At 38.9% G+C, this 15,927-nt stretch overlaps 1 protein-coding gene across 2 annotated transcripts in view; it reads left to right on the forward strand.

Moving 5' to 3' along the window:
• lhx6a (LIM homeobox 6a) overlaps nucleotides 1–15,927 on the forward strand; it is a 58,384-nt gene that overhangs the window by 28,313 nt on the left and 14,144 nt on the right. For both annotated transcript variants that reach the window (XM_060841375.1, XM_060841376.1), the window contains 2 exons: nucleotides 11,462–11,562; nucleotides 12,341–12,436. In XM_060841375.1, coding sequence (XP_060697358.1) covers nucleotides 11,462–11,562; nucleotides 12,341–12,436 — 197 coding nt within the window. The remainder of the gene's footprint in view (nucleotides 1–11,461; nucleotides 11,563–12,340; nucleotides 12,437–15,927) is intronic.

The raw sequence follows: 15,927 nt of genomic DNA on the forward strand, positions 1-15,927 counted from the left end.
TGATCAGTGAAAACATTGACTGACATTTGCTAGGCATTTGAGTTTTACAAACTCAAAGTTCTACCTCCAAATTAACAATTGTTCTTGGGTCTCATTCTTCTCAAAGTGGTTCACACATCAAGTGGAAATTCCCAATGATGGAACTGCTAGGATCGACTTAGGAATTAGAACTTTTTCAGAGCTGCATTATAAGTAGGTAAACATATAGCCAGCTTTTCAGTGAATGAATCTTCATATAAAACAGATCAGACTGTTCATTATAACCTTAATTGAAGCTTCAGTTATTACATTTTATCTGAAAATTCAATAAATCTGAAGTGATAAAATGTAACAAAATAATATTTTGCAAACTACTGCAAACTTAAATCTTGTTGTGTTAACATCCAGACGTTATTGCACATAGAGTATAATAGGTGATAATGATACCTTTAGTGAAGATCTGGTTTGTTGCTGGATTGGAATGGACAGTCACCACAATTATTTGGAGAATGTAATGCTTGTACATTTGAATGTGTGGTTTTAAGGAAAATTCCCTTCATGTGGTCAAATTACTTCTAAATTTGGGGGCGTGTATTGACAGTGGAGAGTTATACAATAGGAGAAAGTGAGAACTGCAGATGCTGGAGATCAGAGCTGAAAATGTGTTGCTGGAAAAGCGCAGCAGGTCAGGCAGCATCTAAGGAGCAGGAGAATCGACATTCCGGGCATGAGCCGTTCTTCAGGAGCTATACAATAGAGTTATACAATGGTTTTTTTTTCCAAAATAGTTAATTTGTTTTTATTGTTTAACTTTTGACAGCTTCCTCACTTTGAGAGTGTGACTTGCTGCCAAACAAAAGCTGATTGTCACTGGCCAATATCCAACAGTTTGATGTTTCATGTGCAATTGTGAGAGAGTGGGAAGATAGATGAAGTGAGGTGTGGAATAATCAACGTGGAGATAGAGGAATGCTGGGGGCAGCATTAGGGTTGAGGATTACAAATGTTCTAGAACAGTACTTTGAGGATTAAACACAGACTGAGAGTTTCACTATACTGTTTTTCTGAATTTGGTAAACTTTTCCTTGTCTCTTTTCCTTTAATATTTTCCTTTATATAGGCACATAGTTGTTGTGTTTAATTCAAGTTATTGAGAAATCTGATGTTTAGATTTGTTTGTCCAATTATCAAATGACTTCTTTGCCCAAGTTTATAAGTGCAAGTTGGCAAAGCCAAGGCGTAAGGATACCCCAGGAAGTATGTTTTTTTCTAATTCACTCATGAGATGCAGACATCACTGGCTGCTCAGCATTTATTGCCCATCCCTTATTTGAGAAGTGGTGGTGAGCCACCTTCTTGAACTGCTGTACTCCATGAGGTGTTAGAAAGTGCTATTAGGAAGGGATTGTCAGGAGTTTGACTGGGTAACAGTAAAAGATTGGCAATATAGTTCTAAATCAGGATGATATGTGACTTGGAGGGGAACTTGCAGTTGAAGATGTTCCCATATATGCGCTGATCTTGTCCTTCTAAGTGATATAAATCATGGGTTTGGAACTTGATGTCAAAGGAGCTTCATCAACAGTGCTCTAGAGCACTGCAGACTCACAGCTCAATGATCATATTACTAAGGGTTTCAAACGTCCATCACTATATGTACAAACCTGGGAGAAAGTGCAGATGCTGGAGATCAGAGTCAAAAAGTGTGGTGCTGGAAAAGCACAGCTGGTCAGGCAGCATCTGAAGAACTGGAGAGTCAATGTTTCAAGCATAAGCTCTTCATCAAGAAACCTGAATTCTTGATGAAGAGCTTATGCTTGAAATGTCAACTCTCCTACTCCTTGGATGCTGCCTGACCGGCTGTGCTTTTCCAGCACAACCCTGGTACCACCTTGACATGAAATCCCCTTCCTAAATCTCCTTCCCAAGAACAATGGTTAACCATTGCAGGTTATAATCACAATCCACAAACAATATTGGCAGAAATGCAATTGATCAAAGTAGATGAATAGTCTATCGTACTGATACACATTGTACTCTGACAATTGGTAACTCCACCAGTTGGATGCACTGGATTTTGAAAACTCTTGTGAACCTTAACAGAATAAATGTTGAGAAACAATTTCCCTTGCTTGGAGAGCCCGGAGCTGAAGGTCATAAACTCAGGATACGTTGTCAGCCATTTAACACCCAGAAGGTGGTAATTTTTTTTCTTCATTCAGAGGATTATAAATCTTTGGAATATTTTGCTTCTAGAGGACTTTCGAACCTGAGTTGTTGAGTATATTTAAAAGTGTTAGATGCCAAGGCATGTGGATAAGACAGGAAAGTAAATTTGATTGGCTACGATCCTGATGAATGGTGCAGTAAACTCAATGAGCTATGTGTTCCACCCCTGCTCCTATTTCTTAATACATTGATCAGACTTAATTTAAATAGTTTTAATTAACTTTCTTCACATTTGTTTTGGTTAGTTGATTTGTGTGGAAGCCCATCATAATGTTGTGCATTTGTAAACCTTTTAGTGTGTGATATGCTAGGTAGGAAGTTAATGAAAATCAGTGATGTCAATGTGAGACAACCACGTCCTCCTGAATCTTACAATGCCCTGCGATCTTACATAAATTGATGACCTCATCTATATATTGTTTGTAAGAATATAAACCATTCTATGATTTTCTGATTACCTTATGTACACTGCACAAAAATCAAAAAATAATCTTAAAAGTGATTGATATCAGTGAAATTATTCAGTAGCTTTTGGGCTCGTGTTTTTTTAGCCTTTTAAATAAAATAAAACAGCTGAATTTCGGAAGAGCCAAAAAGTATTTACATACTACTTATCAATAACAGAATGACATTAGTTCTTGCAAGTCTCCTCCAATAGGCATTATCTTTCAGTGTGACTTTTAAACATTGATCATGATCTACCTTATCAGCTGTCTTGCTATTAAAATGCTTACATTTAACAACAAATTTTAATAGCCACAAAATGTTAGAATTTATCTGAATTTTGACACACAATATGATCATCAGTGGACATGCTGACAAATAAATGGTGTTATTTGCTTTTGCATTGGACAGATTGAATGCTTGTCTCCTGCTATAATCACCATGGGAAGGTTAAAATATTTCATATTCCCAGCCTTTCCTTTAATTTAAACTATTGTGCAGCAGCATGTTGAATAGCTCAGACACACAGCAATTTCATAAGTTCTTCATCTGAATTAATATTGTTATAGAATTGTTAATATATAGAAGAAAGTTCTTTGGCTTGTCTTGTCTGTACTGCCCCTATAAGGCTTGCCACATTCCCACCTTCACCCTATAACCCTGCACATTCTTCTACGTCAGATAATAATCTAAATTCCTCTTAAATGCCTCAATTGAACCTGCTCCATCCACAATCTTTCAGGCTATGCATTCCAGATCCTAACCAATTGCTGCATGATGACATTTTCCTTCATGCCAATATTGCTTCTTTTGCCAATTGCCTTAAATCTATGCCCACTGGTTCTCAATCCTTTCTCCAACAGGAACTGTTTCTCACTGTAGATTTCCTTTAGACCTATCATGACTATAAACACATCTATCAAAAATCTTGTCAATTATATCTTTTCCACAAAATTAGTCCCAACTTCTCTGAACTATCTGCACATTTAAAACCATTCCTGTGATCCAGGCCTACCACTTGTGTAATACCTTCACATCCTTCCTAAACTTCAGTTGAAGCCAATCCAGTGTTATAAACAAGTTATGTTTAACATAACTTCTTTGTTTTGTACTCTATGCCCCTACTGATAAAGCCTAGGATGCTATCTATATTATTAGTCACTCTCTCAACTTGTCTGCCCACCTCCATTATTTATGTACATATACATCTCTGTTCCTCTGCCTCTGCATCTCGATTAGAATTTTATATTTGCTTTATAGTGTCTCGTATGTTTTCCTGTTGAAATGATTCACTTCACACTTCTCAGTGTTACTTTCATCTGCCATTTCACCACCTCTTCCATCAATCTGCTTATGTCCTTTTAAAGTTACACACTATTCCTCACAGTTCACAATACTTTCAGGTTTTGTATTCTATATAAATTTTAAAATTGTGCCTTCAACACCAGCTTAAAGTCATGAATATATATCAGGAAGTACAAGAATCCTCGCACTGGCCCCTGGAAACTCTACTATAAAGCTTCCTCTTATCCAATAAACAACCATTAACCATTACTCTCTATTTCCTGTCACTTAGCCAATTTTGTATCCTTTTTGCTATTGTTCTTTTTTATTCTATGGTTTCTAACTTTGTTTACACTGTTATGTGATATTTTTACCAAATGTCTTTTGGAGGTCTATGTATACCATAGCAACCATATTTCCTTTATTAACCCTCTCTGTCATCAAAAACTCAAGTTGGTTAAATCCAATTTGTCCTTAAAAGTCAGTTCTGGATTTCCTTAACACAGAATTTTATTCCAAATTATCATTTCTAGAAGCTTCGCCACTTTCAAAATTAAATTAACTGTCCTGAATTTTCTGTGTGTATCTTTTATAACCAAAAATAAGACTTTTTCCATGCTTTTAAAGTCGCACCGCTCAATGAGTAGGCTAGCCAAACAGGCCTGTTCACTGCCATGTACCTGTGGTACAATGTGTAGTAAGATTGAAAAAGCAGTAATTTAGAAACAAGGAACAGGATTGGGCTATTGAACTTATCAAACTTATTTTGCTTTGGGAGTAAACTCATTGTTGATTTGTATCTTTCCTTCCTTGAACTGTAATTCTTAATTCATCTATATCTATATTTAGATTTGACATTTTCAACTAATTTGCAGCTTTCTGGGGGAAACAGAGTTCAAAATTTCATTACATGTTGTGTGAAGTACTTTTTAACATAATCATGGTCAGCAGCAGCTGCCCCTTGATTCAAGAATGGTGCCTACTCAGGGTGGTATATTTCTGTTATCGGTCATCATGTCATATCATCCTGAATGGTTTAGGTCCAATTTTAAAGCTACATTCCGGATTTACCTGTATACAAAAATAATGTAACTCTGCTTTCAATTCCCTTGATAACCTTAGATATTTTAATTAGTTAAAGGGAAAAGAAGCCAAGTCTATTCTAGTTCATGTTAGCCTCAGTATAAGTTTATGAATCAGGGCTGCATCCTTACATAATAGCACAGGCAATGAACCAGATTTCAGGAGGCTATCCATTAAGTTGAGAAAGTAAAAATGATCTTACAGTGAGAATCAGTGAGAAATTGTAGAGTTCAGACCGGTTGATTTACTGAGTTATTTTGATTTGGTTACACACAAAATGTTTAAAAACATATAATTATAAGCCCCTGGGAAGGCTCTGTGATTATGAGCTAAGTTGGGAACAGGGCAAGTCTGCATCTCAAGCACAAACTAGTGCTGCAGAGACATTATGAAGATCTGTTTTTTATCCAACACTCAATAATCAGAAAAGTGTAAGTTTAGATACAGCACGTTCAGCCTCTCAAATCTGTTTTCCATTCTTTTTGATCATAGTTGATCTATACTTAACTTTACCCACCCATGTTTGGTCCATATTGCTTGATGTCATTATCTGACAAAAAATTGATTGAACTGTCTCTTGTAAATTTCAATTGACACAGCATGTAGCCTCGGATTGGGGTGGGTGGGGATTTGGGCTCTGAAAGAGCTTGCTAGATTTTAAGTACCTTTTCTGTAAATGGTTTCACTTCTCATTTCACTCCTCAATCTTGTCCCACTAATTTCAAGATTGCATTCTCTTGCTCTAGCTTTCTTCACCAGAGGAAATTGTTTTTTAAAACTCTTTGTAATTTTAAACACAAACACACAGAGGCTAGTAAACTAAAGGAAAGTAAACCTATGGACAGTCATCAGCTGTCCCTCAGTTTGGAGATGAGGTCTACTCAGGGTCATCGATTTCTGCAGTGAGTCCTCATGTCACAATATAGGCTGGTTCTCAACCTGCAGATCTTTGGTACATGGGACAGAATGTCCCATGAGGTCGTGTGGCCCAGAGTGCAGGATTTGCTTTGTTCTTCTCTGTCACTGTTCTGCCTCATAATTACTTAGAGATTAGCAACATGTACCATCTACAGGATGCACTACAGCAGTCAACTATGGCAGCATCTTTCAAATCTGTGACCACTTCCATTTAGAAGGACAAGGGTGGCAAATACAAAGCCAGTCATCATCCAGAGTTGGAAATATATTGCCATTTCTTTACTATCACTAGTTCAAAGTCCCCGAACTCCCCTCTTGTGTGCACCATATAGACTGCAGCAGTTCAAGAAGTTAGCTCATTGCCATCTTCTCCTTGGCAGTCAGGGATTGCCAATAAATGGTGTCAACAATGGACCCTTTTGTTAACATCCAGAACATTCATTGTTCCTTGCTTTAGTGATGAGGTGCTGTTGTGAAGTAGCAGACAGGTATTGAAGATATATTGAGCATATGATGGAACATTGAGCTAGACCAGGATGTGCTAAATCTGTATCTTCTGTGATCCAATTGTTTAAGCATGACTTTCTAAAGCTAGGCCTGAACGGAGTATGGGTCCTCCAGAAACAGAAGATTTTGCTGAATCCAGGTGCATCACTAAATAATACCAAATGTAATTTTTCTGTGAATCTACAGGACAGCCAATTCTACTATCGCTTTGATAGAAGAGTTGTAATGACTGCACAAAATATGATACTTTTTTAAAAAAAATAGAAAACAACCTTTGAAGACCAATAATATAAAATGTGTGGTGCCCAAATACAGCTTGTATCTCAAGGTGATTAGCTTGGAGGGGGTGATGAAACAAAGAAAAACTATGGAACTACCAAGGGCCAGGAGCCAGTACAGAGGAGGCACTATGAAATATAACTTTCCACTGATGGAAGCACAACCCACCCATTCCCCTACATTTACCCAACACTACGGGCAATTTAGCTTGGCCAATTCACCTGGCCTGCACATCTTTGGACGTGGGAGGAAACCAGAGCACCCAGAGGAAACCCACGCAGATACAGGGAGAATGAGCAAACTCCACACAGCCAGTTGCCTGAGCCGGGAATTGAACCCGGGTCTCTGGCGCTGTGAGGCAGCAGTGCTAACCACTGTGCCACCATGCCGCCCACACCACATGTAGTTCAATGCTTAGTTCAAATGTGGAACATAATGTTGTCACTCCCTCTGAGCCAGGAGCCCTGGGTTCAAGTGCCACCTACCCAAGACCCAAGAGATGACATCTCTGAACAGGATGGTTAAAAATGTCTAAAACTTGATACCTGAATAGTCAGATAGAGGCAAAAGCAATTGGTGGTTGGCATTCATTTGGCAGGCTCCTTGAACACCAAATCAATGGGGAATCTGCCAAGTCAACCTTGTTAGTGTTGCAAAAATTTGGTGTGACACAGGGAGCAGGAGGAGATAGAAGGGGGCCCACAGTGCACAGTGACACCTGTATATCCCACTCCAGAAAAGAATATGGTCTCCAATTTCCAGCTTCCTCTCAATCCAACTTCAAACTGGATAAAGAGTCACTCCGTACTCGAAACATTCACATTGTTTTATCCCCACAGATGCTAACTTTTCTGTATTAAAAACCCAAAGAACCGCAGATGCTGTAAATCAGAAATTAAAACAAGTTGCTGGAAAAGCTCAGCAGGTCTGGCAGCATCTGTGCCGAGAAATCAGAGTTAATGTTTCCGGTCGAATGACCCTTCTTCAGAACTGATGCTAGCTGGGAAAATGTTGGTTTATGTGCAGAAGATGTGGAGTGGGTGGGGTGTAAGGAGTAGAGCCCAGAGACAGAGAAGAACAGTTGGACAAAGTTTTCCATTTTTCTTTCAAGCTGACAGGACCATCCAGCGAATTGCAGATTTATAACATCAGACGTAAATGGCTGGTGGAAATAACATGGGGACTTCAGAGGAAGTAGAAATGGAGCATGGATTTCTGAAAGTTGGGTGGCACAGTCGAGTGCCTTGTGGATTATTCGGGATGGTTTATAGCTGGCAGTGTTGATTTGGTTTTCACAATCAGCGTGGAGCCTGTCAATGCAGATTCCATGATGAGAGAGGTTTGAGCGCTGTCTGATGCGAGGCTATAACCCACTGCATTCATTTCCCATCGCAGCACAGTGGTTGATTTTGTATTGAGGCTGCAGCATTACGGATTGCTTCAGGCGGGTCTATACACGGGTCTTCATTCCCCAGTATGATTGGAGGAGGGTCAAAGTTGACAATGGCCCAGCCAAAGGGAAGAATCTCTCGTAACACTGACAGCGAACACATTCTGAACACTTAGCTGCACGGATAAGGAGACCCAAAAACTCATTAAAAACAGAAACAATTCTTGCTTCATTCACCTGAATGTATCTTATTTCTGACTTGTGTATGAGACAACCTGCAGGATTATAACACTTTCCTTAGGGAATATGAACTTTCATCCTGACTAAAGCTTCCTCAAATGTTTCTGGTTTATGGGACGATGTTGTTACAAAATAAATATTTAATTAAAAAAAACAAAACATTAGTTTGAATCGATAGAAACGTCACTCGACACAGAGAGATTTGAACAGAAGGAAATAGCAAAGGTGAAAGGAATGAGCTGTAACCTGATAAATTTAGGTATCTGACTGACTTTGTGCGTTTCTACCCTGGTTGTCACTTTCACGGCACAACACCCTTTTCAACACAACCTCACACGCCCCCTCCCCGCCCCTTCACCAGTATTAACCAAAAACATCAAATGGAAACTCTCACACTGATCCAACTCACCCTCCCCTCTGAGAGAGTCAGGCCACTGAAGCTTATTAAATGGGGAGTCGCTGTCACTCGATTCATAATTATTGGGCTTGTCTACTTCATGCTTTACATGAAGTAATTGCAGCAATATAAACGATTTATTTCAATAAACCATTTACAAATATCTGTTCAATACTACTATACAAGTTTTACATGAACCTTTTTCTACAATATTTTGAAAGTGGAGTTGCAGGTAGATAGGATAGTGAAGAAGGTGTTTGGTATGCTTTCCTTTATTGGTTAGAGTATTGAGTACAGGAGTTGGGACGTCATGTTGCAGCTGTACAGGATATTGGTTAGGCCACTGTTGGAATATTGCGTGCAAATCTGGTCTCCTTCCTATTAAAGATGTTGCAAAACTTGAAAGGGTTCAGAAAAGATTTACAAGAATGTTGCCAGGGTTGGAGGATCTGAGCTCTGGGGAGAGGCTGAACAGGCTGGGGCTGTTTTCCCTGGAGCGTCAGAGGCCGAGGAGTGACCTTATAGAGGTTTACAAAATCATGAGGGGCATGGATCGGGTAAATAGGCAAAGTGTTTTCCCTGGGGTGGGGTGAGTCCAGAACAAGAGGGCATAGGTTTAGGTTGAGAGGGGAAAGATATAAAAGGGACCTACAGGCAACTTTTTCATGCAGAGTGTGGTATGTGTATGGAATGAGCTGTCAGAGGAAGTGTTGGAGGCTAGTACAATTGCAACATTTAAGAGGCATTTGGATGGGTATATGAATAGGAAGGGTTTGGAGGGATATGGGCCAGGTGGCGGCAGATGGGAATAGATTGGGTTGGGATATCAGGTCAGCATGGACAGGATGGACCGAAGGGTCTGTTTCCATGCTGTATATTTCTATGACTCTATATTGCAATAATTAAATCATGTGTTTTAACAACTAATGTGTTTGACACAATGCCAGTCATGCTTAGTTTATACAGAAATAATATTCCTCTTTTAAAGGTGCAAAACAAACAGATTAGAATAAACCCCTTGTATTTTCCTACGTTCTGACCCTTCTACAGTGCAGAGGCTGTAAAGCGCTGCACTGCGCTGAATGCACTATAACTAAAAGTCTCTTCAGCATTTTCAAAGTTGGTTTGAAACATGAAGGGAGGGCATCAGATTTTAACCTTGAAATAATGGCAGAATCTGTGGTTGACCTGTTTGATTTTTCACATAACGCTGTTGCAGATGGTGAAACATAGAAAAAAGAAGATGCAGTAGGCCATTCGGCCCCACAAGCCTCCTCTACCATTCAATGTGATCATCCAATTCAACAGCTTGTTCTAGCTCTTCTACTTTATCCTTGGATCACTTTAGCTCAAGTACTAAATCCAACTCCCTTTAGAAATCAAACAGAGAACAGTACAGCACGGGAACAGACCCTTCAGCCCAGTACTACACCAGTTTGTGATCTCTTTTCTTAGCCTTTTATCTCTACATAGTCCATGTCCCTATATTCCCTGCCTATTCACATATGTCAAGATGCCACTTGAATGTTGCTATTGCTTCCACCTCCTCCACTTTCTCTGGCAGCAGATCCCAGGCAATTCCCGCCCTCTGGTTTAAAACAAAACTTGCCTCTCACATCTCCTTTAAACTGACCCCTATTTATCTTAAATCAATGTTCCCTAGTAACTGACATTTCCACTTTTGGGGGAAAAAGACTCTGGCCATCCATTCTATCCATGCCTCCTATAATTTTGTAAGCAAATCAAGTTTGTCCAATCATTCCTCATATCCAATGAGGAGGACTGAATCAAATGTTTGAACTGAATTCCACAGAGTCACCTGTCTTTGGGTGAGGAAATCTCCTGACCTCTCAGTCCTAAATGATTTACCTCATATCCTCAGTCTGTGATCCTTGGGTCTGGGAACCTGCCATTGTCTAGTCCTCTTAGAATATTTTAGGTTATAGGACAATGCAAATGATCACAATTAGACAAGAAGAAATGCTGGATATGGTTTACTTGCTACCCATCTATTTGCATGAGTGACTTCGCCTCCTGTTCCTTGTTCTCATTTTCTGTTATTATTTCAGTTACTCAATTTATTGTCCCCTTAATAAAGGAGCCTAGACATCCCAGCAGATTTGTAAATTCTGGTCGTGGTGTTGTTGGAACCATCTTGGTTTGTTCTTCTTTGACGTTCTTGGAGGCAGAGTTTGAGATCCCATTTGATACTGAGCCTTTTCTAGAAGTCAAGGCAAAGAAAATTCATTGCAGACAGGGGACAATTCAACAAGATCAGACAGTGGTAGATGTGGGGGATGTTGAGTTTTACTGGAGGAAGCAATGTTATCCCACTCTGGATATTATTCACACTTAATACTTGCTTTTAGTGCTCTTCAATCAATAACTCACCCCAACATTACTTTTATAGGAAGTACAGAATTATTTGTACAATACATTTCAAACACATGGCAAGCCAATTCCTGTTTATAGAAAATAAATTAGCTTGAAAAGTAACGATCATACCAATGACTATTCCTACAGTATTCAAATACAAACAAAGTATCGCAGATGCTGGATATTGGAAATAAAAGCAAAAAGTGCCAGAGAAAGTCAGCATGTGTTGAAAGAGAAATAGAGTTTATGATTAAAGTCTTGCTGCATAATATTTAGCTTTGCAATTGTACACATCCTATCATGTCTATATACATCTTTCATATTTTTGAATGCAGGTAATGGGCTAACCTTGGAGGGAGCCGTACCTTCAGACCAAGACAGTCATCCGAAACCGGCCAAGAGAGCACGGACGTCATTTACTGCAGAGCAATTACAGGTAGCATTGCGGCAGGGATCCCCGTCACTCTTACTACATGACAATCCATTTAAGATCAGGCACTTCCCATTTATATTGCTGTTTTTATTCCTGAATGCTATGTTTTGAATACCACAGCTACCCCTTTGAGAGAAGCATAGGATAACAAGCCAGACCAATAAAAGTTCTCTCTCAAAGTCACTCATTAAATGTTATGGTGTTTTTCCATTTCAATCATATTACATCTAATATTCTTATTGTTATATTAACTTTGCACTTTCTCTTGTAAACTGTTTCTGCCATCATTCTGCCCACTCCATTCATTTATTAATTCCCTGTATAAGATAACAAGCCTGTAGGCTGAAGCAGAAACCTGAAGTGCTTGGCACAGTTGCCAGATTCTATATAGAAAAGCGTATTCCTGGCAAGTAAGCTATCATTAGAGTAAGACAGTCATGAAAAATTATTTATAAATACCGTCTTTATTTTTGAAAGAGCACTGATTTACTAAAGGGACTCCTAGCCCAAGATGATCGAAATCAAAGAATGTCTAGTGTATGCAAAATGATCAGAATTACTCTTCTCAGGCCATTTCAAATTTTGGATTCTAATCCATCATAGCAACATCCTGTTACAAAATGTAGATCTCATGACAGTTGCTACATTTTTATCACCTTGTCAATGATTTTATTTACCTTTTACTAGGCAAGAATTGATGTTAAGTGGGAGACACTGTCTTACAAACCTTACCTTGCACATTGCCTTTGCTGACAGTACCTTTCACACTCTCTGTGTACAGGTGATGCAGGCACAGTTTGCACAAGACAATAATCCTGATGCACAAACACTTCAGAAGCTTGCAGATATGACTGGTTTGAGCAGGCGTGTTATCCAGGTATGAATACTTATAAAATAATGAAGAACATACAGACATTTTGAAATTAGGTAGCTGCAGAATTGACACACCACTGAATATCTCTTATATCAAAGAATAAGTATTTTTTCTTTTGGATTAATCATTCATTAAGAATGACAAGATATAATGAAATTGATAAGTGTTGACCATTTTTATTTGGACACTTTTATTGCGAATGCCAACAGGTGGAAGAATGAATACACATGGACAGGAACAGTGTTTCAGTGTGATGTCACTATTCAGCGATGAAATGGCAGTAACAGTTTACTGTCACAAATATGGCAATGGCAACAGAATCAAACTGGGACTATACACACTGCTTCTGATCATATACACTTCTGAAAGATTATGCCGAGCTGAGGCATCTTTTTTCTCTAAGCAGCAACTTTCTCCCCTGCCTCCACACCAGACTGAATTAACACAAGATCATGGCTGGCAGCATGAGAAGTGGCTGAGCCAGCATGGGAGATTGGTCATTGCTTTTCTGTGACAGCCCACATACGCACTGGTGCTGACATCACTGTGCAGCTCATGCAGACATGCATCCTGAACTGTCTCCACCTGCTGACATCACTGGCCCTGCCTGCTCCTGGTTCGATGGCCATTGTATCAACCATTTTATTTTAGTATTCAGAGTAAATACTGTGTTTTTATTTTGTGGTTCTATGATCTAGCAGGGTTATAGATACAGCGAGTTCCCAGAATTTGCTTCATTCTATTATTTTGGCTGCTGGGGGTGGTTTTCATTACAAAAGACATTGAAAGTGGACATTAATAATCGTTCCTGTGGGAACATTTCATAGCAAGAGGATAGTTAAGAGGGTAAAAGTGAGGACTGCAGATGCTGGAAATCAGAGTCTAGATTAGAGTGGTGCTGGAAAAGCACAGCAGGTCAGGCAGCATCCAAGGAGCAGGAAAATCAGCATTTTTGCCCAAAACATTGATTTTTTCTGCTTCTCGGAAGCTGCCTGACCTGCTGTGATTTTCCAGCACCACTCTAATCTAGATAGTTAAGGGGGTGACAACGTGGTAGGTGGGTTCATACCACATTCCCTCCTCCACCCTGATTAATACTATGGAGGAAAGGCTCATGGAAAGGCTCCTGTCCCATCGTCAATTATGGCTCTCGAATGGACAATTAATGCTCAGGTAATGTTTTCCAACTGAAAAACCTTGGCTCTAACATTCAGAATATTTCCTTTGCTTGAGCCTCCCCAAACTCGAAAATCATGCTTTAAACTCCTAAAATCCAGTGAACACCACCCTAACTCATGTAATTTCTCCATGTACTTCAACTATCGTAGTTAATATGTTATTCTAGTGAATCTGTGCTGCGCATCTTTCTGGGGTATGGTTCTTAGTCTACTCACAGTGCTCCAAGTTTGAACCAAGCAGAACTATCTATAATTTCAACATAACTTCTACTCTCTCGTTAGTTAGCTGTTAATTTGATTATTGTCTATACCCGGTACATGATATCTTAACAATCATGTACATGGACCCCAAGTCTTTATCATTGTTAGGTCTTCATTATTTTAGGAAATAGTTCTGTTTTTAGGTGCAAAGTGGATGGCCTCACATTTATTTACATTGAAATCTATTTATCATGGATTTTGCCCATTTGCTCAGTTTATTAGCTCAATGTAGTAGCTCTCAAGTATGTTCCTGAGAATGCCACCTATGTTCATCGTATTGGCAAACTTGGATATGTCGGGTTTTTTTTTAAGCCATTATCTAAGCTATCAGTAAACTTGTAAATTATTGAGGCCCCAACACAGGCCTTTATTGTTCACCACCAGTTACATACAGACAATGAGAACATCTGCCCATTATCTCTATCCTATCTCCTGCTGATCACACAATTTTCCAAAGCGATTGATAACTTGCCTTCAATTTCATGAGCTTCAAATAAGCTGATCACCTTTTATGTGAGATATTATCAAATGCCTTCTGGAAATGCCTTCTACAAATAACATCCATAGACATTCCTCCAACATTACTTTGGTGACCACTTCAAAGATTTCTATTAGTTTGTCAGTTGTGACCCACCATTTGGCAGGAGAGTCAGCCTTAGAGTGGAGATAAGGAGAAGTGCTTTTAGCCAACAGTGGTGAATCTGTCCTGAAGATTCCTGAAGAAGGGCTCATGCCCGAAACGTCGACTCTCCTGCTCCTTGGATGCTGCCTGACCTGCTGCGCATTTCCAGAAACACATTTTCAGCTCAGTGGTGAATCTGTGGAATGTATTGCCACAGAAGGCTGTGGAGACCATATCATTGAGTATATTTAAAACAGAGATAGATAAGTTCTAAATTGCCAAGGGGATCAAAGGTTACAGGGAGAAAGTGGGAAAATGGGGTTGAAAAACCTATCAGCCATGACTGAATGGTAGGGCAGACTCGATGGGCCAAATGGCCTAATTTCTGTTCTTTTGTCTTATGGTTTTATGGTTTACAAATTCATGCTGGCTCTGTTTGAGAAGCTAAACAATTTCAAGGTGTTCAGTCAGTCTATCTTTGATGATAAACCCCAGCATTTCCTGACAACAGATACTTTATTAACTGGGCAAGAATTCTATGATTCTCCCTCTCACCTTTCTTAAATAGCAGAGTGGCATAGGCAGGGTGAGGTTTTAGAAGCCATTGTATCTCCAAACCATTCAATGTAAATTCTCCTGCTCAAAAGCTTCGGTCAATATGTTTCATAATATTATACAAACTAACAATTTGTTTAGTAATCTCATAAGATGCACAATGTAAATCAGCCAACATCAATTCTGAAATCAGAATTGATTTAAATTGAAAATATAATTTTAATTTTGTCATTTCAAACTAATTTGCAATGTAACATTTATGTGATGGTTTTATAATAAAACCATAATCATTACTGCATAGAGTCCATTGATATGAATTGAATGAAAGTCAACAGTAATATAAATGTTCTGGCTCCATATTAAGTATGACTTGTGATTCATACTCATAAAATGCAAGAAATATTCTAAATATGGCGATAATATTGGAATGATCTCACTCAATCTGCATATATTGGCATGGATTTACAGAGTACCTGACTTGGCAATAGTATTATATACATCTTAAGATGTGGATCATTGTAACTCAGAAATGCCTTTGGTACTCATGCTGTTCAGTTCACAGTTGCTCAATGTGATGTCTTTTATCACCTGATTCCTGTCCTGTGCAATCTTTATACGCCTGAGACATGAACACTTATTATTGCTCCACTATTGCGTATTTTATATTTTTAGGAACTTTTTAAAAAACAATTTTCCGTCAGTATTAACATTTTCAGATTACGTGGAATGTTGTGTAAGTGAAAACATGTTTCATTGGAGTATAATGTAAAATGATCAGGGTTGGAAAATTCCACTTGTCAAACAATCTGAGTTCAGTTACCTTCCAGTCCTGGATGAACTAAGAATCAAAGCAGGTTCCAGTGCAATGAGTTCATCCT

This window comes from Hemiscyllium ocellatum, chromosome 21, assembly GCF_020745735.1.
Source record: "Hemiscyllium ocellatum isolate sHemOce1 chromosome 21, sHemOce1.pat.X.cur, whole genome shotgun sequence".
NCBI classification, from domain to species: Eukaryota; Metazoa; Chordata; class Chondrichthyes; order Orectolobiformes; family Hemiscylliidae; genus Hemiscyllium; species Hemiscyllium ocellatum.